The sequence below is a fragment of the Pygocentrus nattereri genome, chromosome 11, assembly GCF_015220715.1.
Source record: "Pygocentrus nattereri isolate fPygNat1 chromosome 11, fPygNat1.pri, whole genome shotgun sequence".
NCBI classification, from domain to species: domain Eukaryota; kingdom Metazoa; phylum Chordata; class Actinopteri; order Characiformes; family Serrasalmidae; genus Pygocentrus; species Pygocentrus nattereri.
Window position 1 is genome coordinate 10,017,492 of NC_051221.1, and position 25,121 is coordinate 10,042,612.

General features: G+C 40.2%; 1 protein-coding gene across 4 annotated transcripts in view; it reads left to right on the top strand.

Annotated features, from left to right (window-relative positions):
* The window catches only part of trappc9 (trafficking protein particle complex 9), a 383,326-nt gene that overhangs the window by 235,496 nt on the left and 122,709 nt on the right, over window positions 1-25,121 (top strand). For all 4 annotated transcript variants that reach the window (XM_017715936.2, XM_017715935.2, XM_037542854.1 and 1 more), the window contains 2 exons: window positions 13,724-13,877; window positions 18,813-18,903. In XM_017715936.2, coding sequence (XP_017571425.1) covers window positions 13,724-13,877; window positions 18,813-18,903 — 245 coding nt within the window. The remainder of the gene's footprint in view (window positions 1-13,723; window positions 13,878-18,812; window positions 18,904-25,121) is intronic.

Below are 25,121 nucleotides of genomic sequence, written 5' to 3' on the forward strand. Positions count from 1 at the left end.
TTAGAAATTCCTGACTTTCTCCTTCTTTATGCCAGTGGATTATCTTATATCTAAGCTCCTCTCTTACTTAATGGCTATTTTGCCGTGTACTCTGTGAGGAGGCTGTAGTGAGGCAATGCTATAGTTATAATTATTTTTATTTCACATTTTTATACTTTTCTTTTTCTGTAATTCTATTTTAAATCATTTTATTGTTTTATATTTACTTTTTATTATTTTATTTTAAATTGTTTTATAGTTAATGTTTTTTATTTTACTTTTTTATAATTCTATTTTACATTAATTTCTTATTTTGTTTTACATTATTTTATACTTTTAATTTTTGTTTTACTTTATCATTTTAAAATATAGTTGTTCCTTAAATATCTTGCATTTTATATTGGCTTATATTTTAGTTTAATTCCCATCTCTTTTTTTAATGCACTGTTAGGATTGCTGTCCAATTTCGTTGTGATCTGTGCAGTGACGATGAAGTATCTTGAACCTTGTGAGAAGATGTGGTCCTCGCAAATATTTAAGTACAGAAATAGCACGCGCACACACTGCCGGCTGAGCAGTGTAGGGAGTGTGTGAGTTGTGTGGACTCGGAGCTCCAGCAGAGCTCAGTGTGTGAAATCTCTCACATTCAGAGCCGTTTCAGTCTTCAGGTGTTCTTACTGGTTAATTAGCGCTCAGGCTGGCGCTGTAGATCTGCTCTCAGTCACTGCGTTAATGCTTTACTTACTTAATTACAGTCCTGTACTTCTCATAAACCGGAGAAGGTGCTTTCTGCAGCCTCTGCAGTTCTCAGTCTGCACTCCTCTCTTCTCCTGATCCTCAGATCCTGCATGTCACTGCTGCTTTATGTCCTCTGATATCGTTCGTCTGCTCTCCTGTGCTGAAAAACGTCGCAGTTCCGTCGTGCATGTTTTTGTATGACCTTCTCTTTATTGCAAGCTGTTTTTGCTGCTGTGCCTTTAAGACTAATATATGCAAATGAGCTCTGCTCTGATTGGCTGCTCTGTTTTGCATGTCTTTCGAAAAGCAGTCCAGACACTTCTTATAACTTCAGCGTGAGTGGGCAGGGCTAAAATGCTGCAGTCTTTCTCTCTCTTTCGCTCTCAGTATCTCTCTCTCCTTATCTCTCTCTCCTTATCTCTCTTTTCTCTCCTTATCTGTCCATCTCTCTCCTTTTCTCTCTTTTATCTCTCTCTCCTTTTCTCTCCTTATCTGTCCATCTCTCTCCTTTTCTCTCATTTATCTCTCTCTCCTTTTCTCTCCTTATCTGTCCATCTCTCTCCTTTTCTCTCCTTATTTATCCGTCTCTCTCCTTTTCTCTCCTTATTTATCTCTCTCTCCTTTTCTCTCCTTATTTATCCGTCTCTCTCCTTTTCTCTCCTTATTTATCTCTCTCTCCTTTTCTCTCCTTATTTATCCGTCTCTCTCCTTTTCTCTCCTTATTTATCTCTCTCTCCTTTTCTCTCCTTATCTGTCCATCTCTCTCCTTTTCTCTCCTTATTTATCCGTCTCTCTCCTTTTCTCTCCTTATCTGTCCATCTCTCTCCTTTTCTCTCATTTATCTCTCTCTCCTTTTCTCTCCTTATCTGTCCATCTCTCTCCTTTTCTCTCCTTACCTGTCCATCTCTCTCCTTTTCTCTCCTTATTTATCTCTCTCTCCTTTTCTCTCCTTACCTGTCCATCTCTCTACTTTTTTCTTCTTATTTATCCGTCTCTCCTTTTCTCTCCTTATTTATCTCTCTCCTTTTCTCTCCTTATCTGTCCATCTCTCTCCTTTTCTCTCCTTATTTATCCGTCTCTCTCCTTTTCTCTCCTTATTTATCTCTCTCCTTTTCTCTCCTTATCTGTCCATCTCTCTCCTTTTCTCTCCTTATTTATCTCTCTCCTTTTCTCTCCTTATCTGTCCATCTCTCTCCTTTTCTCTCCTTATTTATCTGTCTCTCTCCTTTTCTCTCCTTATTTATCTCTCTCTCCTTTTCTCTCCTTATTTATCTCTCTCTCTTTTTCTCTCCTTATCTGTGCATCTCTCTCCTTTTCTCTCCTTATTTATCCGTCTCTCTCCTTTTCTCTCCTTATCTGTCCATCTCTCTCCTTTTCTCTCCTTATCTGTCTGTCTCTCTCCTTGTCTCTCTCTCCTTATTTATCCATCTCTCTCCTTTTCTCTCTCCTTATCTGTCCATCTCTCTCCTTTTCTCTCCTTATCTGTCTGTCTCTCTCCTTTTCTCTCCTTATCTGTCCATCTCTCACCTTTTTTCTCATTATTTATCCGTCTCTCTACTTTCCTCTCATTATTTATCCATCTCCCTCCTTTTCTCTCTCTCCTTATCTGTCCATCTCTCTCCTTATCTGTCCATCTCTCTCCTTATCTGTCCATCTCTCTCATTTTCTCTCATTATTTATCCATCTCTCTCCTTTTCTCTTTCTTTATCTGTCCATCTCTCACCTTTTCTCTCTCCTTATCTGTCCATCTCTCTTCTTTTCTCTCCTTATCTGTCCATCTCTCGCCTTTTCTCTCTCCTTATCTGTCCATCTCTCACCTTTTGTCTCATTATTTATCCAACTCTCACCTTTTGTCTCATTATTTATCCAACTCTCCCTTTTCTCTCCTTATCTGTCCATCTCTCGCCTTTTCTCTCTCCTTATCTGTCCATCTCTCGCCTTTTCTCTCTCCTTATCTGTCCATCTCTCGCCTTTTCTCTCTCCTTATCTGTCCATCTCTCGCCTTTTCTCTCTCCTTATCTGTCCATCTCTCACCTTTTCTCTCCTTATCTGTCCATCTCTCACCTTTTCTCTCCTTATCTGTCCATCTCTCACCTTTTCTCTCATTATATTTATCCATCTCTCTCCTTTTCTCTCCTTATCTTTCCATGTCTGTCCCTTTTCTCTCTCTCCTTATTTATCCATGTCTCTCCTTTTTTCTGTCTCCTTATTTATGAATCTTTCCTTTTCTCTTCTTCTCTGTCCATCTCTCTCCTTTTCTCTCTCTCTCCTTATCCATCTCTCTCCTTTTTTCTCTCCTTATTTATCTGTCTCTCTCCTTTTCTCTCATTATTTATCCATCTCTCTCTTTCTCTCTCCTTTCATTTCCCTCTCTCTCTTTCTCACTCTCTGTCGATCTCTCTCATTTTCTGTCTCTCTAACCATCTATCTCTATCGCTTTCTCTCTTTGTCCATTTCTCTTGCTTTTTCTGTCTTTCTTTTGTCTCTCTGTCTTTTTCTCTACTTCATTCTCTGTCTTTCTTTCTTTTTCTCTGGGCCACGATCATTTCTTTTTCTCTTTCTTTCTATCCATCTCTCTCTGCCACTGTTGTATATTATTTACTCTCTCTACCTTTGTTCTTTCCTCTGTCTGTCATTCTCTTTCTCTTTTCTGTACATATCTCCCTCCATTCTCCTTCCCCTTCCTCTCTTTTTCTATCAGTTGAAACCTCTTTATTTCTGTCTGTCAACATTCTCTCTCTTTCTTTTACTCTGTCTCTCTTTTCCTCTGTCTTGTCTCCTCTCTCTCATTTTGTCTGTTCTTTTTCTGTTTTCTTTCTTTCATTCTTTCACTTTCTTTCATTTCTTATTCTCTTTCTTTCTGTCCATCTCTTTTTCTGCCACTGCTTTCTGTGTGTTTCGCTCTCTCTACCTTCAGTCTTTCTTTTCTCTTTCTCTTTTTTCCTGTTTGTGCATACCTCTCTCTATTCTCTGTCATTTTTTCTATCAAAATCTCTTTTTCATTCTGTCTGTTGTATCTCACTCTTTTTTTGTATCTCTACCTCTCTCTTTTTCTTTATATCCATATTTCTTTCTCTCTCGTTCTCTCATTTTATCTATCATCTCTCATTTAGTATGTTCTCTCTCTCTCTCTCTCTCTCTCTCTCTCTCTCTCTCTCTCTCTCTCTCTCACACTCTATCTCTCTCTCTCGCTTTGTTTTAATTGCAGGTTGTAGATTCTGGTGATGCAGGTGATTAATTTGTGATGACATCACAAATACAACGAATTCAAAAGGGGTCGTTTGTGCAGTTTGTTTCCATATATGGACCGTGTGGAGACGTACATTTCAACACTGTACCAACTACATTTTCATTAAAGAAAGAAAGGAACGTTATTATTCATGATATTGGTCCTTTAATATATCACAAAGTGCATCTGAGTGGCAGTGTGTAACAGAGTAACGACAGTTCTAGTGTTTTATTTTAGAGTCCTCTCCTCTATAAGGAGGTGTGTGTGTGTGTGTGTGTGTGCTGCAAAGTGTTTGTGTGTTTTTTGTGTGTGTGTGCACGTGCGCGCTGAAGTGTTTTTTTTTGTGTGCGCGCTGCAGTGTGTGTTTCTGTGTGTGTGTGTGTGTGCGCGCTGCAGTGTGTGTGTGTGTGTGTGCGCGCTGCAGTGTGTGTGTGTAGTCTCTGCGCTGGGTCACAAGCTAAAAATAGAGCCGAGAGAGCAGCAGCACGTGAGCTAAAAATAACCCCCCTCTCTGTCTCCCCCTCTCTTTTCTGTCTTTTTCTGTCTCTCTCTCTGTCTCTCTGTTTCTCCCCCTCTCTTTTCTGTCTTTTTCTGTCTCTCTCTCTGTCTCTCTGTTTCTCTCTCTCTCTTTTCTGCCTTTTTCTGTCTCTCTCTCTCTCTGTCCCTGTCTCTCTATCTCTCTCTCTATATCTCTCTCTATCTCTCTCTCTCTCTATATATATATCTCTCTCTCTCTCTCTCTCTCTCTGTGTTTCTCTCTCTGTTTCTGTCTCTCTCTCTCTCTCTCTGTTTCTGTCTTTTTCTGTCTCTCTCTCTGTCTCTCTGTTTCTCTCTCTCTCTTTTCTGTCTTTTTCTGTCTCTCTCTCTCTGTCCCTGTCTCTCTATCTCTCTCTCTCTATATATATATATATATATATATATATATATATATATCTCTGTTTCTCTCTCTGTTTCTGTCTCTCTCTCTCTCTCTCTGTTTCTGTCTTTTTCTGTCTCTCTCTCTCTGTCTCTCTGTTTCTCTCTCTCTCTCTCTCTCTCTCTCTGTCTCTGTCTCTCTGTTTCTCTCTCTCTCTCTTTTCTGTCTTTTTCTGTCTCTCTCTCTGTCTCTGTTTCTCTCTCTCTCTTTTCTGTCTTTTTCTGTCTCTCTCTCTCTGTCTCTCTGTTTCTCTCTCTTTTCTGTCTTTTTCTGTCTCTCTCTCTCTGTCCCTGTCTCTCTGTGTCTCTCTGTTTTAATTGCAGACTGTAGATCTCGATGATGCAGGATGAGGGAGATGAGATGAGAGTGCGCTGATTGTAATCGAGGATAAGAGAAAAAAACCTGTAGGCTGCGTTTATCTTCTCTGAGATGAAGCTTTAATTAAGGCGGCAATGAGCATCATCTTCAGATCCGCAACATGGCGAGGATATTAACTCCTCTAAACCATAACACGAGAAAATCAGCAGTGAGGCGGCTTTGATGCAGAGGAATATTTCCATCTTCAGATGTGACTGTAACCTTAGAAACACGTTCCTGAAATCAGTTTAAGCCTGACTGCAATAAAAGAGCTCAAATTTGCCTCAAATAACTCCAATGTGGAAAATGAGTAAACACTTAATTCTTTTTGAAGGTAATGTGGTCTGAGGAAGCACACAAGGCATCATGGGAGTTGAAGTATAAATAGCACATTCTTGAACACATTCTCTGCACCATTTGTTGCTGATTGCGGCTGAGGATGGGTTAGAAATACCACCGGGAACAGCAGCCAGAATCAAAATAATAATGCAGAACTATAGCAGAGCATTGTGGACTCATCGCTCCTCCGGTTCAGTTTCACTCGGGTTGAAATGAGGAGAAAGGCATGTGTGGTTACTCCGCTAGTCTGGAAAACAATAGCTTATTATGTGAAGGGCTCATGTGTAAAATTAGTACTAGAAATAGCACCAGGTATTACAATAATAATAATAATAAAATAACAAGGAAACTCAGGATGTTTGCACAGCTTAAATGGTCACCCATCCTGCTAGGTTGCTATGGTATCCAAGGTGGTTGCTAAGGTGTTGCTATGGGTTTGGCATTGTATCCCAGGTGGTTGCTTGGTGGTTGCTATGGTAGCACAGGTCGTTGCTATGGCATTGCTATGGGTTTAGCATTGTATCCCAGGTGGGTGCTAGGTAGTTGCCAAGGTAGCACACATGGTTGCAATAGGGTGTTGCTGGGGGGTTGGTATTGCATCCCTGGTGGTTGTTAGGCATTTACTGTGTTCTCAAGTGGTTGCTATGGTAGCACAGGTAGTTACTAAAGTGTTACTAAGTGGTTGCCATGGTATCCAAGGTGGTTGCTACAGTATCCCAGGTGGCTGCTAGGCATCAAATTCAAAATGAGTGAATATTTGCAAAAAACAATAAAGTTTATCTGTTTGAACATTAAATATCTTGTCTTTGTAGTGTATTCAATTGAATATAGGTTGAAAAGGATTTGCAAATCATCGTATTCTGTTTTTATTTATGTTTTACACAACGTCCTGACTTCATTGGAAATGGGGTTGTATATATAAAGTCAGGAAGTCATTGCCTCACTACAGCCTCCTCACAGAGTACATGGTAAAATAGCCATTAAGTAAGAGAGGAGCTTAGATATAAGATAATCCACTGGCATAAAGAAGGAGAAAGTCAGGAATTTCCAAAACTGGAGTTATGACTAAGAGCTACAAAGAAAATTCCTAGGAAGACCTGGTAGACATTAACACTGCCCCCATTAGATAAACAGCACTTAAAGCTTTCATCTTTGAGAGGGAGGAGAAAATCAAGCTGCTTCAGATTCAAACATCCACAGGTGTTTCTGTCCATCCTTCCACTGTGAGAAGACCACTCAGTGCTATGGGTCTGAAAGGATGTGTAGCTGTTCAAGAAGAACCTCACTGAGAAAAGGAGACGGACACCGAACAAAGAAGCTGATAATGGACTGACCACCCCAGAGTCCAGACCTCAACACCACTGAATGGGTTTGATTACTTCAGAAAATCATCAACCAGCTTCTAAGACTGAACTTTGGTGTGGAAAACATCCCTGCAGGTTTATTAGAGAAACTGAAAGTGAGTCTCCTGATGCTGTAATCAGTCAATCAATTTTAAGCAGCAGTGGGCAACACCGATTGTTGGAATTGTAATATGTTTATAAATGGAAGGTAATCCACATGTGGTATTGGTTGACAGTATAGACGTTCGTCTTAGAGTTGTGATGCGTTCACATTACCAGGCTGAAGTGGCACAAATCAGATTTTTTGTCCTAATGTGACTCAGATCTGATTTCAGGGCTGTGGGGTCACAAATCTGATCTTTTCAAATTTGACCCGAGTCATTTTCATATGTGGTCTTAGATCGGAATCCTAGAATCCGATTTGTGGCCATGTGTCAGATCGGAATTCATGGGCTTTTTTTTTTTTTTACACTGTGCTGTGCCATCATTCAGCATTACCATGGCAGCAGCGCCGAACAGACGTTAAAGCCCGTAAACAGTGGAAAAACAGCTCATCTCACCCTTTTCTCCTTCATCTGGCTCTAATAATGAAGCTGAGAGCTGATCAGAGTTAATGATCTTCTCAGCAAAGCTCGTTCTGCTCATTAGCTTGTGCTGATGATACAGTGATTCATTCACATGACGTTACTGAGTAGGATGAGCTCATGCGGGTCATTTCAGGAGGCCGGTTCGTTCACATTAATGATTTGAATCGCTTGTCTAAATGAGTGTGAACCGTCCAGTCAGAGAGATCAGATCGGAGCTTTTACTGTGAACCTAGCTTTAGAAGTCTTTGTCCTTTCAGTCATACAGTTGTATGCAAACGTTTGAGCACTACTGGGTTAATTATTATTATTATTTTTTTATTTTCTAAGGGAAAATGCAGTTATATATTTCACTTAAAATATTGAAACAAGTAAAACATAAATAAAAAATGTGCTGTCATTTTGACATAAGCCACTTGTCATGTTTTCTTTTTTTCTCCAACATGTTAAATTCAGCAAATCAACAGTAATTGTGCACAAACAATAGCAGAATTGTGTTCTCTGTAGAGGACGTGTTCACAAAACATTGATCGGGGATGCCCAAACTTTTGCACATGATTATATGTAGGCATACTGTAAAACAATATGATGTGTCTTTGGGGTTAATTTGATATATATGACATGCAAAGCGTGACCCATGCATATAATCACGATGCAGTGTAACATAAAACATGCATTGTCATTTAAATGGTGTGGCATGATGACTCTTGCTTAATATGAGCAAAGACAAACTAATGAGGTACAAATTTTGATCTCAGGTTGACTTTAGTGAAGCGTCTCAATATGAGTGTGTTATAAAATGAGAAAAATAAAAGTACATCTTTATTCCACAGGGAGTTCATAGCTGCTCTCCTCTGTCTCAGCTTTGCTCTGTGGCCAGGCTGTGGCCACTCTGTTGGTAGAGAGATATGGACGCTGTGTGTAATTTCATCTCCAGGTTCTATAACAGATGAATTAGTTTTGCTGTTTTGTCGTTTTGTCCCGACGTTCCAGTTGAGGAGGCTGTAATTTGGGGAAGTGGAAACTCCAGTAGTCAGGCTGTGATGGTGTGAGTGCTTTTCATTCGGTACATTGCACACTACACAGTGTGCACCGCCACTGCTGAGCCAGCGAAACCTTCCTGCAGGTCCTTTTCGGGCATATGGGGGTTTTGCTTTGCGTTTCTGGCAGCATGCAAGCACTTCTGTCTAAGGGTTTTCTTGGTCTTCCACATCTTGCCTTCACCTGAACAGTTCCCCTCAAATTCTTCTTCTCATATGTCTTAAAGATACTTGGACAGTGGAGATTGTGAGTTGACAGCGCTCAGTGAAGCTTCATTTTTAGATCCTCTGCCTGCTGTATCGAAGAGCCCATGGTGGCTGTGTGTAGAAGGTTTGAGGAGTCAGGGAATTTATTATGCTCTGGAAATGGAATCAGCTGACAATTCCTGACCTGCTTAACCAGTCTGGAACCACTTTCTATTCGGTTCCACTTTCACATTTATAAGCATCTATAAACACAGGTATAACATATTAAAATGCACCCATAATGCATTATAAACATGTTTATACATATTTATAAAAATGAATTACACTGAATTACACTTTATAGCCATGTATGTTATACATTATGAATTGTTAATGCATTATAAGTAGTGTTAATAACATGTTATACTGTCTGTGCCAATGAAGTCAGTCCCAGTTTGGAGAGCGTAAAGACAAACACCAAGTTTATTTACCAGATTTCCAGCATTCGATTTCTCAGCGTTGGTGCTGTTAGGGCTGCATCTGCATCAGGTCTTCGGTCTTGAGTATTCAGATGCTCCAAACAGGCTGTCCAGCCTAGAATCACTGCTATTATGTGATTTTCTTTCCTAGCATCTCACTTTAAATGTTACATTACATCACAGCAAACCAAGTACCCATGTGCCCCTCTCCTGAAATCCCTCTGACATTACACTGAGCGTGAAGTTACTGTGAAGTCCTGGAGAGGGAGAGGAGTGATAGTACAGTGCTGTCATTGTAATTTGTTCCCTCACTGGTTCTAATATCAAGTGCTAGAACCCTTCACTCTGTAACACTACACTACACTACACTACATTACAGTAATGCTAATTTCTGCTAGCGTTCTGTTGTATATGCAGTGTTAAGTGAGTGCCAGGCTAACAGTGGTGCACATTAACAGTGGTTTACACTGACTTTCCCACATTGGGTAAAACACTGATGGCAGCACTAGTTTAAACTCTGACATCTGAAGCTTGTAATGAGCTTTATTGTGGATGTTTTAGTGTTTCAGTAAATCCTTCAGTAATTACTTCAACTGGAAGCCTCACTCTGAACACTGGAGGAGGCTTTAGTACAGTACACTTCACTTTACTTAGAGCGAAAAAATACAACTTATGAGCTCTTATAACTTGTTATGAACAGTACTTATTATGCATAATGCATAATAAGCATATCTATAACGTGAAATGCATCTTTATAAATATTTGTAGCCATGTTTATGATGCCTTATTTTAATGCTTTATAACATTTGACGAATGTCTAAATAGACGATTACAAACGTGACATTCATAGAAAGTGTTGCCACCAGTCCTAACAAATCAACTGAGGCATAATTAAGTCCTGAGACTTTAAATCTTTTTGGAACTTCGTAACTTTGCATTAAAATTAGCATTAAAACACTTTTACTTATTAGTATTTTTATATTTCTGCTGTAGGAACAAAAAAAAAAATTATGAAATTTTGTCACATCATAAAGGGCAACCGTTCCTTTCTTTATATGTATGTAGAAACATATCTTCCCTGGTCAACTGTATAATGTGTAATGGAAATATCTAGGAGCACCAAACTCGCAGAGTGGGGCCTCCAAGTGCTGTGTAATGCACAGGAAAGTTTGGTGGAGGAGGGATAAAGGGCTGGGGCTGTTTTTTAGGGTTTGGGGAAGTTTGGGAAAGACCCTTCATACCCCCATGTATGAAGTGAGCTCCATAAAGACATGGTTTGATGAGTTTGGTGTGGAGGAACTCCAGTGGCCTGCACAGAGCCCTGACCTCAACCCCACTGAACTGGAACGCTGTGTCTGACCTCACAAATGCTCTTTTGACTGAATGGGTACAGATTCTCACAGACACACTCCAAAATCTTGTAGAAAGCTTCCCAAAGGAGTGGAAGCTGTTATAGCTATAAAGGCAAAGGGCACCTAATGCAGGCAAGCTGGCATACTTTTGGCCATATATATTATTATTAATATTATTGTGTGCTCTGTCTTGTTTTACTCTTACTCTTTTTTTTTTTTTTTTTGTCCTTGGCAAAGTCAAAGTGCAGAATCACACCTGTCGTTGCCAGTGGTGGAGAGTAACTAAGTAAATGTAATTTGCTACTGTACTTTACTGAAATATTTCCATTTTGGGTGATTTTTAACTTTCACTAAAATATCAAATCTCAAATATCTGACTTTTTACTCCACTACATTCTGAGAAGTTTGCTGTTCTTTTTGGTTTATGTATTTATAAAAACAATTCATGTCAAAACGAAAGAAGCGCCAAGCAGGAACCCCAATCAGGGCCCAGCGGTCACTTTGTTTTGAGCTTGTTTAGAGCTGGTTTTGACCTGTTGGTCATACCGACCCAGTGCAGCACGCGGTTCAACGTCAGCGCAGCAGCGTAAAACTTTGGGAGAGTCTGTTCAACATAAATGATGAACTAACCTAACTTTGTGTAAATAGAGCTCAATATAGAAATATGTCCACATATGCAGTCGAGACTGACGCGGCTTTTTTCTGAATTTCTACAAACACCATTTCATTTTATAGTAAATGAGTTTGGGCTGGTTTATGTTTATGAACAGACGCTTACAGATCAACATAGTAAAGGAGCTCATCTGTGATCCTGAGTTTAAAGCCAGTTTTTATTAACTGAAACTTTGCTTGTGTGTAAAAAGTGATTTCAGAGCCACTGGTTGATACAGAATGCAAATCGAATGTTGTTAAATATGCAGTAATACAATTACATTAAAGTAGTGCAAGTGACCGACAGTAATAAATGTGGGCTGTTCCTGTGTGTTCCAGCAGCAGATAGCATGGAGCTGTTGGTAATTAGAGCTGTTTGAATGGCATTGTTCTGAGACCTCCAGGCTGCTGCATCTATAGATAGCTTAGCTAGCGTCGTTCTCCCTGCAGCACCTCGACAGCTCCTTCCCCACAGCTGCACACGCACACTGACCGCGGGAAAGATATGTCTGGAGAGAAAGAGGAGAAACAAAGAGCACAGGAGACCTACTGCGCAAACACACCATGGGGTGTGAGCGCCTGCAGGAGTGTGTGTGTGTGTGTGTGTGTGTGTGTGTGTTTGAGAGAGACTAGCTGCAGCATCTTACATCTGTTTACTGTCTAAAATCACTGTTTCCATCTTTAATTGGATAAAGGTACATTTCAGTTTCATCAGTTCACAGATACCTGCTGCCTTCTGTCATGCTTCCTAGCAACGGCCACCCATTATAGAATCACCTGATCAGTCATGTGACTACTTTTGTTTACATAATTCATTCAATATGCAAAGTATGCACCTCAAGTGAGCAGACAAACATCTTATTATATATAATATATGTATTTGTTGGAACAAAACCTTGTATCTCCAAAATGGTAACCTTACAGGAGAGGGAATATATATATATATATATATATATATATATATATATATAGTATCTCATAAAAGTGAGTACACCTCTCACATTTCTGCAAATATTTTATTATATCTTTTCATGGGACAACATTATAGAAATTAAACTTGACTATAACTTAAAGTAGTCAGTGTTCAGCTTGTATAGCAGTGCAGATTTACTGTCCTCTGAAAAGAACTCAACACACATCCATTAATGTCTAAATAGCTGGCAACACAAATGAACTTCAGAAGAGGCTTCCTTCTGGGACAATGGTCATGTAGACTGAATTGATGCATTGTGCAACGTATGGTCTGAGCACTGGCAGGCTGATCTCCCACTTCTTCCACCTCTGCAGCAATGCTGGCAGCACTCATGCATCTATTTTTTGAAGCCAAGCTGGATTTGACGCTGAACATGTGGACTCTTCTTTGGTCAACCCTGGCGAGGCCTGTTCCGAGTGGAGCCTGTCCTGGAAAACTGCTGTATGACCTTGGCCACCGTGCTATAGCTCAGTTTCAGGGTGTCAGCAATCTTCTTATAGCCTGGTCCATCTTTGTGGAGAGCAACAACTCTATTTCTCACATCCTCAGAGAGTTCTTTGCCATGAGGTGCCATGTTGAATATCCAGTGGCCAGTATGAGCGAATTGTACCCAAAACACCAAATTTAACAGCCCTGCTCCCCGTTCACACCTGGAACCTTGTAATTCTAATGAGTCACATGACACCAGGGAGGGACAACGACACAACTGGGCACAATGTGGACATGTTCATTGTGAGATGTACTCACTTGTATTGCCAGCTATTTAGACGTTAATGGCTGTGTGTTGAGTTCTTTTCAGAGGACAGCAAATCTGCACTGCTATACAAGCTGTACTTATTATGTTGTATCCAAGTTTCATTTCTATGGTGTCATCCCATGAAGAGATATAATAAAGTATTTGCAGAAATGTGAGGGGTCTACTCACTTTTGTGAGATACCGTGTATATATATATATACATGGAATTATTCTTGTAACTTTAAGACTTCTTTCTCAAAATATTGTGACTTTAGTCTTAAGTCTATTATGTTTATAACAGTGGCTCTAAAAGGATGTTGTTGCACCCTCACCTATACAAATCAGAAACACTTCTTCAGCTTGATTAAACCTGCTTATTGAAAATAGATCTGCTGTTTATTGGAAATTAAACCAAAAAAAGCTATATATATTTTTTTTATTCAACAGAATTAGTTGAAAACGTTTTTTTTGTTTGTTATTGCTTATTTATATGTTATTTCTTCCTTTTCATTTATGGCTTCCTACTAATTTGTGCAAATCTGGAAAGTTGTATAATAGCTGTATCATAATAGAATCCCTTTACATGTGCATCTGCATTGGTTTTAGATAATTGCAAACATTGAAAATGTGCAAAGAATCTGTTATTGTTGAAGTGTTTGTGACCTCTTGCTAAAAGGAAGGTTTCTTGTGGCCTTCTCTTGCTAAAAAGAAACTTTTTCAGAAGACCTGCTGCTGACATGTATGTCTGAAACAGCTCTTTTGAAGCATCACTCTGCTGGAGTTATGTCTTGAAGCTGACCCTATGGTTTGTATCTCTGCAGGATGGCCATTCAGGTGGACAAGTTTGACTTTGAGAGCCTGCCGATGCCGTCCCACGATGTGTTGCGTCAGAGCAGTTTATATCAGCAGGAGGAAGAGAGGCAGCAGGCACATGGTGGACAGATCAACAGCACACTGGACCTGCGCTGGAACATCATATCCTTCAGCTGTCAACTCCTCTCTTCACTCTGTTCATCTGTATTTAACTATGTTAATATGTTCTATAGCAGTTTAACTCTATGTAGAGTTCAGTAGAGTTAAACAAAGTTATTCAGAGTTCTTAGTGAAAGTCTAAGTGGTTTTTTTGGCTCTGTTACATCATATCATAACTTAACACAACAGCAGCTTCAAGAAATCACTTTATTTACAGAAGAGTAGATAAAACAGCAGAAATGGTCGCTTTTTGCATCAACCCTAAAGGGGAGTCCACTGATTTTTCAAAAGTCGGAATAATTCAATCTGAGACATAAACGGTGTCATTTAGAGAGAGAGTCTGTAGAGGCTCAGATGTCGTTACAGTGGTGGTGATAGGAACCAGATGTCACAGTGTCTACAACACAAATCTAGGCATTTTATTTACTGTCCAAACCCACCAGTGAACCTGCACATGTCTTCTGACTATTCATGTGTAATATGGTGATGGTGAAATTGTAATCAGGATTTTTTTTCTTTGGGCACTATTTTTCCTTACAACACCCCACATGTACCCCTCCACCATGAATGTATTAAAGCAAAAGGGTGAAAAACTTCTAAAAACTGTCACAAAACATCATGTCCTTGGCATGATGGGGCAGTCATGGGCTTGGGGCAGTCATGGGCTGGAGGTTAGGGAACCAGCCTCGTGACCGGAAGGTCGCCGGTTCGATCCCCAGAGCCGACAGCACATGACTGAGGTGTCCTTGAGCAAGACACCTAACCCCCAACTGGTCCCCGTCATGGGACTAATAAGGGTCACTTAATAATAATTAATAATTAATGAAATGGTATTTGTAAACATTTCATGTAATAACTCCTGAGAAGGAGGTTTTGGAGGCTTCAATTGTCTGGTTCCACTTTGAACAGCTCTCAATTGCTAAGCTGAAAGTAAAGTTTTTCAAAGTTCTCTCAAACAAGAAAACTGAATAATAATGTATCTCGCACATGAGTTGTACTTCATCACTCCTTTGATGAAGTTAAGTGCTTGTTGATCAGAGCTTGAGCACTGAATGAGGTTGCCTGGTCACTTCACAATCATAGCAGTGAAGATATCTTTGTGCATCTTCTACATAATGATAGACACAATAGCTCACAGGACACACAGATTCTACAGGCTGTTACGTTGCACTTTGGTCAATGTGCACTTCTCTATCAGCAGAGGTAAACGAGGTCAAGGGACCATCTCAGAACACCTCGGTGGCTAGACGGTGGGTTCTACAGGGTTAGGAGGTTACAGTTGGCTGGAGAAGCAGTGCCTCCTGCTTTGTGCGACGGACCCCTGGCATTGCAGGCCGAATGTGTTTGTTGGTCAGAGTGTGTGATACAAAAGGGTGAAGGTCAGACAATATCTGTTTTCAACATCTGGAGCTGCTGTAGTGAGCTGTCACATACAGACGTGTGAAGGTGCTGAGCGCTGACAGAGAGACTGTATCAGACGTCAGGGAGACTGACCCTCTTCTCCTGCAAAGTGACTTCTGACCCCCACTCCTCTTCAACACTCGCTTTATTCTGACAATGTGGAATTTATATTCTCTCTGTCTTTCCCTCTCTCACGCGCCCTCTTCCTCTCTCTTTCTATGTTTCTTTTTGTTCTTAACCTTTTCTTCCCTTACAATTATGTGCTCTCTCTTCCTCTCACGCTCTTAGTCACATCCAAAAGTATGGACACTCCTGGTCAAATTACATGTTCTGTTGATGCAGAAAACAAACTTAAAAATGGCATTTCCTGCATGTTAGTGCAACATTTCTATGTATTACCTGAGCTTCACGTATTGGAAATGTTCTTTTGCACAGGCCACACTTTGTTTCTTATTTTTCCCCTTAATGTTAAATTCAGCAATTAGACAGGGTAACATTTTAATTGGGTAGTCCACTTTAGATGCTTTGTAGATATTTAATTTACTATCAAGTTACATTCAACCAAATACTAAATTGACTATGAGAAAATTTGAGGTGTATATTTGACGAATAGAGGTGGACTCTATAGCTGAATAGAGGTGGACTCAACTACAGGCTGGAGCTGGTCTCTACAAGCAAAAGAGATGGACTCTGGATGGACATCCGAATACAGAGATTCTATGTCCGAATTCAGGTGGACTCTACAACTGAATAGAAATGGACTCTGAAGCTGAATAGAAATGGACTCTACAAACTTAAGAGTTGTGAATTCTACAACCAAATAGAGGTGGACTCTACATCCGAATACAGAGATTTTATATCCGAATAGATGTGTACTCTTCAACAGAATAGAGGTAGGCTCTACAACCGGATAGAGGTGGATTCTACAATTGAATAGGGGTGGACTCAACTACAGCATAGAGCTGGTCTCTACAAGCGAAAGAGATGGACTCTACATCTGAATACAGAGATTCTACATCCAGATAGAGGTACACTCTACAACTGAATAGAAATGGACTCTACAGCTGAATAGAGGTGTGAACTCTACAACTGAATAGAAATGGACTCTACAGCTGAATAGAGGTGTGAACTCTACAACTGAATAGAAATGGACTCTACAACTGAACAGAAGTGTGAACTCTACAACTGAATAGAAATGGACTCTGCACTTATATATAGATGCATTAAGAGGAGGAAGTGATACAGAGAGAGTGATGTGTCCTGTGTGACCTTCCCCACGGGGGGAGTGTATGTACAAGTTCATGCCCTGAGCAGAAATGGCCTTCTGACACACACACACACACACACACACACACACACACACACACACACACACACACACACACACATACACACACACACAGTAATGTCATAATCAGGGTGTTTTGAACTGCTGGTTAGCTGTTGAGAGTGAGAAGGTTGGAGATGATTCAGAATGAATGAATACACAAACCTGGAACAAACTGGGTGGTTTTTAATATAGTGTGTCTGACTAGGCGTACAGTCAGAATAGTCATCATTTCCTAACCACTGGTTACAAAAATGAATAAATCAGAATATTTCATCTTTATATAGGCCATATATTAGAGGCACCAAAGCATGATTGCTATGAATTATTTCATTTTTGCATGCAACTATTTACACACAAGTAATCAACACACTGTGGCATCTTAACTATTAGAGAGGGAGTGTTCAAAGCCATGCTCGCTCTACCATCTCACCGTGATCTTTGCTGTGTATTGCTTTTGAGAAAATTTCCTTCTCTATGCTCTGCTTCCCTAAACCAATATGAGCCTTGTGGGCTAATTGATGTGTAATTTTGTTCTGGAATGCTACTGATTTGTAATTTTATTAGGAAAAGCATTTAATATGTGCTGAGATGCTAATGGCCTTTGGATTCAAGATTCAAGAGTTTTATTGTCATATGCACAGCAGAAACAGACAGTTACACTGTACAGTGAAATTCTTACTTTGCTGTTCCTCCATTCACCAAATATAGTCTTAATATAATCTTGGAATAAAAAAATAGAAAATATAAGAATAACACTGTAAACAACAGTAAAAAAGTACAGTTACATGTGCTGTGAGTATGTGAGTGATGCTGTAGCTCCGTTTTAGCCTGTACTAGACGAGCCGAGACATAATAAGAGCTGTAATTGCTCCTGGTTCTGCCTGAAAACAACCTCATTATCATAGTCTTTGCTTGGGTCATTTGCCACATTAGGCATTTGCGTCCATTCCCACCCCACACCCCCCCACCAACACAGCCTGTGTACCTAATGTAATCATCCCTTTACAAGATCACGATTATTATCACTATATATGTAAAATATGGAATTTCAGGTGGTTGCTGAAGTGTTGCTAGGTGGTTTCTATGGTATTACAGATGGTTGCTAGAGTGTTGCTAGGCAGTTGCTATGGTATCCCAAGCAGTTGCTAAGGTGTTCCTATGAGGTTGCTATGGTAGCCCATGTGGTTGCTAAATTTTTGCTACTCAGTTGCCATGGTGTATGGGGTGTTTAATTGTTCATAGAGAATTGCCAAGTGTTGGCTACATGTTGTTGAAAGTAAATAGGAGTATATCATCGCTGCCCAATGAAAAACATGTATCTCCATTGTTTGCGATTTTTGCTTTTCTGCATCATTTGAGCTCAGCAGCTGTAATTTACATTGTGTGAAATTTCATGAATTTTATGATGATTGGGCCAATAGAAATGCTCCATTTCCATTAGTAAAGAAAGTAAGGTAAAGAATGTTTTTGAACTCTCCTTTAAAGTTACTATTTTGGAGATACTTGTTTTTCTTTGGACAGCGACAATATGAGAGGAACTAGGGATGAAAACGACACATAGAACACTGAGGGTCAGTCTTGCTGTGCATTAGAGTTTGAGGTCCTACCCTAAGTGAGTACATGTAGTTTGGTGGCTGTAGGGCAGCTAAGTAATAGAGCTTCTGTGGTGGCGATAATGAATGGGACTGCATGGCAGAAATAAAAATGTAGAACATGCCCATGTGATATCTTGTATATGGGGAAAAAAAGTGTTTAACTATCCATGATATGTTTTTGCCAAATCACCCTTCTTGCTTGTGATTAGTCAGTCAGGGTTACTCCAGGTCAGTCTGATCTCCAGCTGGAGCTCCTCTAACACAAGTAAGCTCTTTCCAAGAGCTTCTAGGTTGTGTTCTTTTGGGCCTGAGTTACAGTTTTCGTGGATTAAGATGTTTACAACAGACCGCTTTGGTTTGTGTTTTCTTTTCTGCCCACATGTCCCTTTTCTCCTCTCTCTCTAATCTCTTTCTCTGTATCTGTCTCTTACACTCTCTTGCACTCTGATTATCTGCTTTTCCTCCAGGTTTTAGTGTTTTTTTTTTTTCTTTATTCAATTCACTTCCACTTCTCTGCTGAGCTGCTTTTGAATCAGTTTTTTTTCTATGTGAAAAGGTTTAAGTCTCTGTGAACAGTATGTGTAACAGTATGATCCTTAACCGTGTGTGTACCCATCTCTGAAGCGTCAGGGTGAGGCCAGTGTGGAGGGAGTGCTCACGCAGCTCGTACTGGAGCACATGCAGCTGGCGCCACTGCAGTGGGGTGAGTGTGTTGATCTAAACTACTCTGCACTACATTACACTGATGCACTGCATGCCTACCACACTATCAAGTACACTACTGCACAATAAACTAGACTGCTACATTGTGAAGAACACTCTTAAACTATACACTAGTCTCTAACATACACTCCCATTTCCAAAAAAGTTGGGGCGCTGTGCAAAATGCAATGATGTGCAAATCATGTAAACCCTATCATTAATTGAAAACAGTGCAAAGACAACATATCAGATGTTGAAACTGAGAAATTTTATCCTTTTTTTGAAAAATATATGCCCAGTTTGAATTTGATGCCAGCAACATGTGTCAGAAAAGTTGGGACTGGGGCAGCAAAAGAGTGATAAAATTGTGTAATGCTTAAAAAAACTGCAGGTTAATAGGTAACAGGACAGTAACACGATTGGGTATAAAAAGAGAACCTAGAAAGGCTGAGTCTTTCAGAAGTAAAGATGAGGAGGGGTTCACCACTCTGTGAAAGACTGCATGATGAAATAGTGCAACAGTTCAAGAAGAATGTTTGTCAAGTAAAATAGCAAAGAGCTCATCATATACAGTATACAGTACATAATATCATTAAAAGATTGAGAGAATCTGGAGAAATCTCCATATGCAAGGGACAAGGCCAAAAACCAGTGTTGGCTCGCTGTGATCTTTGGGCCCTCAGATGGAACTGCATTAAAAACAGGCATGATTCTGTAGTGGAAATCACCGCTTGCTCTCAGAAACACTTCCAAAAACCACTGTCTGTGAAAACAGTTCATCACTGCATCCACAAATGTTAATAAAAACTCTAAAACACCAAGAAGAAACTGTACATAAACAGGATCCATAAACACTGCCACTTTCTCTGGGCCTGAGCTCATTTATAATTACTTAGGCAAAGTGGAAAATTGTCCTGTTGTCCAATGAATCAAAATTCCAAATTGTTCTTGGAAATCATGAACACTGTGTCCTCTGGATGAAAGACCACCCAGCTTATTGTCAGAGCACAGTTCAAAGGCCAGCATTCATGATGGTGGCATAGGGGTGCATTAGTGTACATGCCCATTAATGTTGAAGTGTGAAGGCACCATTAATGTTGAAAGATATATACATGTTTTGGAAACATATGCTGCCATCCAGATGACGTCTTTTTCAGGGAAGCTCTTGCTTATTTTAGCAAAACAATGTAAAACCACATTCTGCATGTATTACAACAGCATTGCTCCATAGTTAGAGTCAGTGTACTAAATTGGCCTGGCTACAGTCCAACTGTAAACATGAAAACATTTGTCACATTATGAAATGAAAAATGCTGTAAAGGAGACTCCAAACTGTCGAGCAGCCGAAATCATATCGCAAGCAAGAACGAGAAAACATTTACCTTTTAAAAACTACATTAGTGTCTCCTCAGTTTCCAAAATGCTTACAGGGTGTTGTTAAAGGAAGAGGTGATGAAACACAGTGGTAAGCATGCCACCGTCCCAACTTTTTTGTAATGTGTTGCTGACATCAAATTCAAAATGCACATATATTAAAAAAAAAACAGTAAAACTGCTCAGTTGCACTATTTGATATGTTTCTTTGTACTATTCTCAATTAAATATTTGCATTCTATTTTAATTTACATTTTGCACAACATACCAACTTTTTTGCAAATGGGGCTGTAATACAATACTGCACTATAAACTACAGTGCTGCATTATGAAGAATACTGCTGCACTGAGTCACTGAGTACACTGCTCACCAAACTACATAGGTCTACTACTGATCTACACTACTGCATTGTAAACTACACTGCTGCACAGAGTCTGCTTATTAAACTACACAGGCCTTCTACTCTGCTACCTACTACAATACTATCATCTACACTACTGCATTGTAAACTACACTACTGCCCTATAAACTACACTGCTGCACAGATTCTGCTTATTAAACTACACACGTCTTCTAAACTAAATTATAAATGTATAAACTACTGCACTGTAAACTGCACTGCTGCCCTATAAACTACAGAGTTGCAAAGAGTCTGCTTATTAATCTACACTGTTCTAGTCTTCTACTACCTACTACCGTACTATGATCTACACTACTGCATTGTAAACTAAACTACTGTGCTGTAAACTACATACTACAGTACTATGATCTACACTACTGTGCTGTAAACTACCTACTACAGTACTGTGATCTACACTACTGCATTGTAAACTACACTACTGTGCTGTAAAATACATACTACAGTACTATGATCTACACTACTGTGCTGTAAACTACCTACTACCGTACTATGATCTACACTACTGCATTGTAAACTACACTACTGTGCTGTAAACTGTATACTACAGTACTATGATCTACACTACTGTGCTGTAAACTACCTACTACAGTACTGTGATCTACACTACTGCATTGTAAACTACACTACTGTGCTGTAAACTACATACTACAGTACTATGATCTATACTACTGCCCTATGAACTACACTGCTGCACTAAGTCTGCACCACTGAATGCTGCAAGTCTGTGCTCTAGACTACAGTACTATGAAGTATGAACACTGCCATAAACTGTAACTACACTACAGTAGTTTTTTTCTTCTCTCTCAGTTACTTTAAATTGCATTGTTATAACTTACTTTCTATCATTACAAGCTACACCACCCAGCTGTAAGTTTCACTGAACACTTTGCTGTAAACTACACATCATTATTATACGTGATCCTCTTTTACCTGGACTGCACAGCCATGCTGTGCTCAGTTATCTGCCATTCATATGTCAATGGACAGTGAGCATAAAAACAAGTAGACACACCACATTTGACCAATCAAAGTGGAACCGGCTGGATAAAGTGGAGGATTTGAGGCTAAAGCGTCTCCGTCACTATAACGACAGTACAAAGCTGACCCCTGACTGTTCGTGTGGGACAACAGCCCCCCAGTGTGCCCCTTTAGCAGCCAACACAGCTGCCTAATGACATCATGCTGACGTGACATCATCATTATGCTTGTCTCTGAGTCTCTGAAGGTGGTGGCAATTAATCTGATCAAAGTGACTCTGCCTCTCTCTATCTCTCTCTCTCTCCCTCTCTCTCGCTCTCTCTCTCTCCCTCTCTCTCTCTCCCTCTCTCTCTCTCTCCCCCTCTCTCCCTCTCTCTCTCTCTCTCTCTCTCTCTCTCATCAAATCAAATGTGCTGTATTGTTATGACAGGATATGTGATCTATGTTGCCAAGAGAAAGCTGTGATGTTTGAAGTATAGATATGATAATGCATACGAACATAAAATGAATATGGACATGCAACAAATACTAATACTACTACTACTAATAATAATAATACTACTGCAAATAATAATAATAATAATACTAATAATAGTGATAATAATAATATCGCTGCTGTTAGAAGAAAACTTTTTTCCATTTTTCAGCTTTTGACAATATGTAAATGCCTGTTGCTCTTTATATTGTGTATACATTTCATGATGATTGCACCAAATTAAATGACCCAAAATTACTTTGGGGAAAAAGTCTGGTTCCATTCACTTGCATTAAAAGTAGAGTATATTTTTTTTATTCTCCTGTTATCATTTTGGAGATACAAGGTTTTCTTCAGAGAGCAGCGATATGAAAAATGAAGTAATACATCTGAACATCTGGAATCAAATACTGGATATGCTGTATTACGTTTTTCTTTGATCTAATGACAGTTATGAATAATAAATTCTTCCAGCTAAATCTATTGTTTTACATTTGTTCTCCAGTAATATCTTTATTTTTTCAGAATCGGTCAGTGTGAGGAAGGTGTTGTTTTTTTCCCTGCAGTATTGGTCAGTTTGGGGGTCTCTGGTGGCTTTATATTTTAAACATGAAAGGAGAAAGTGATTCTCTGTTTCTGTCTCTCCTGATGGGCAGTGGGTTCAGATCCTGCTTTTTCCTATTTCAATAGCTAGTTTATGGTCACTCATTCTGTGTTTTGTGAGGGTTTGCCTTTGTTTGTTGTCTTTGTAATCAGATTAGATCAAGTAGTCTGTAACACGTCAGTGTATTTTGGTGAGTAAATGGTGAGAGGCTGTAATCTGCTGTGTTACTGTCTCCAGTCCCTCTCAGTGCGGAGGGCCGAGCTGTTGGAGTTCCCCTCTAAGTTCTTCTTCTTAGTGGGTAGTTTGAGGTTTTGTTACTGATGAAGGCTTTGTAGGGGAGAGAGGCTGGATCTGACCGGTTGAGGGGGGCATCTTTTCTCCATGTCCAGAATGACTAGAAGTCTGTCCAGCTCAGCACTGCTAGCCAGATTAGAGTCCTCTGTTTACTTTAGATGAAATACTTTCTAACACCTCTCTCTCTATCTGTCTCTTTCTCTGTCTCTCTGTCTCTCTCACTCTCTGTCTCTCTCACTCTCTGTCTCTCTATCTGTTTCTTTCTCTCTCTATCTCTGTCTGTCTGTCTGTCTCTCTTTCTCCCTCTCTATCCCCCCCTCTTCCCCCTCTCCCCCCTCTCCCTCTCTCCCTCTCTCTCTCTCCAACTTTGTCTCTGACTCTCTCACTCTCTCTTTCCCCCCTTCTCTCTTTCTCTGTCCCTCTCTCTCCTTCTCGATCTCTGTCGCTGTCTTTCTCTCTATCTCTCTCTCTGTCTCTATCTGTTTCTTTCTCTCTCTCTGTCTCTCTATCTCTCTGTCTCTCTCCCTATCTCTCTCTCTGTCGCTCTCTGTCTCTCTGTCTCTCTCTCTCTCTCTGTCTCTCTATCTGTCTGTCTCTCTCTCTGTCTCTTTCTCCCTCTCTATCCCCCCCTCTCCCCCCTCTCCCCCTCCCTCTCTCTCTCCCTCTCTCTTTCTCCCTCTTCTCTCTTTCTCTCCCCCCCTCTCTCTCCTTCTCGATCTCTATCTCTATCTCTCTCCTCTCTCTCTCTCTCTCTCTCTCTCTCTCTCTCTCTCTCTCTCTCTCTCTCTCTCTCTCTCTCTCTCTCTCTCTGTGGGTGTCTCTGCCACTCTCCTCTCTCCCTTCCTTTGATCTAAGGATCAAAGCCCAGGCCCATTTCTAAATTTACCCATAACCACCCTCTCACCTGAACACCATGTCCTGGACGTTTTTTGGCTTCATCGTGGCTCAGTTGTGACCTTTCTGCTCGCCTGGTGTCGCTCTGGCTTGTTATCAAATCCTGACCCATTGATGACCAATCACAGGCCTCTTATTTGGCCATAGGCTCTTTCAGACGTCACTTCAGCAACGAATCACTCAATGAATTGATTCATTCCTTCTGATTTGTTCACTGATTCGTTCAGTGTGAACCACAGTGTCATCAGTAAACCGCTACAAGACCAACTAAAGCTACAGTCGTACCTGCTGCCATACTGCAGCTAAGCCATTAACGAATGACTAACCCTGTTACCGTAACCGGAGGGAAACACACGATTGCTTAAACAGACAGTCTCCAGACTCAGGCTGTTTCTCATGTGAGTTCTCAATTGATGCAAGCAGGAAAACTTCCGTTTGCATGATGTGCTGCTCACTGGCGCGGTCAGGAGTAACCCGTATCAGAGTCAGCATCTGATTCAGTGAATGTAATGTGGTAATGTGTGCAAGTTGCCATTGTTAACAACCAGGGCTGTCAGCTTAAATTTAGACTGTGTCTGAAACTGATGTAGAACATGTTTGTTTCTGTGCTAAATGACCATCTGTAGCACAAGTGGCAATCACCTGGAGCCCAAGCACCACACCCCATATGGAGCCAGTAAAACACAGAAGCGTTTTAAGCCTGGCCTTTATTTATAATAGATGTCGGGATCTCAAAAGTGAATTTCGTACACAGTGAACGTTTGTCATTGCTGTGGTGAGCACCACATTTTTAACCATCAAAACAGCTTGAATAACAGAATAATATTTAGACATGTATTGTATATGCGTAGTTGATAAAGTCAGTGAATTAATTTCTTCCACAGCAGTTACTTCATGTTTTGGTCTTTGAGTGCACCTGAATTTCATGTTAAAATCACTACAGATTTCTTCTGGGAGCAATGCCCTCTGACTGTGCTTCATTGCCTGGTTTCTGAACTACTTGGCTTTCTCGCTGTTCATGAGTGTGCATGTCTACTTCTGCTATTCACAAACTAGTTTAATAGCTTACAGGAGCTAGCGCAGTGAAACAGTGGAGCAAGATAATTCTGTGTTACTGTGTTTAAAGAAACCGCGTCTTTACACAAAGCAAAGCGCCTCTGTGTATGACTGATGGTGGT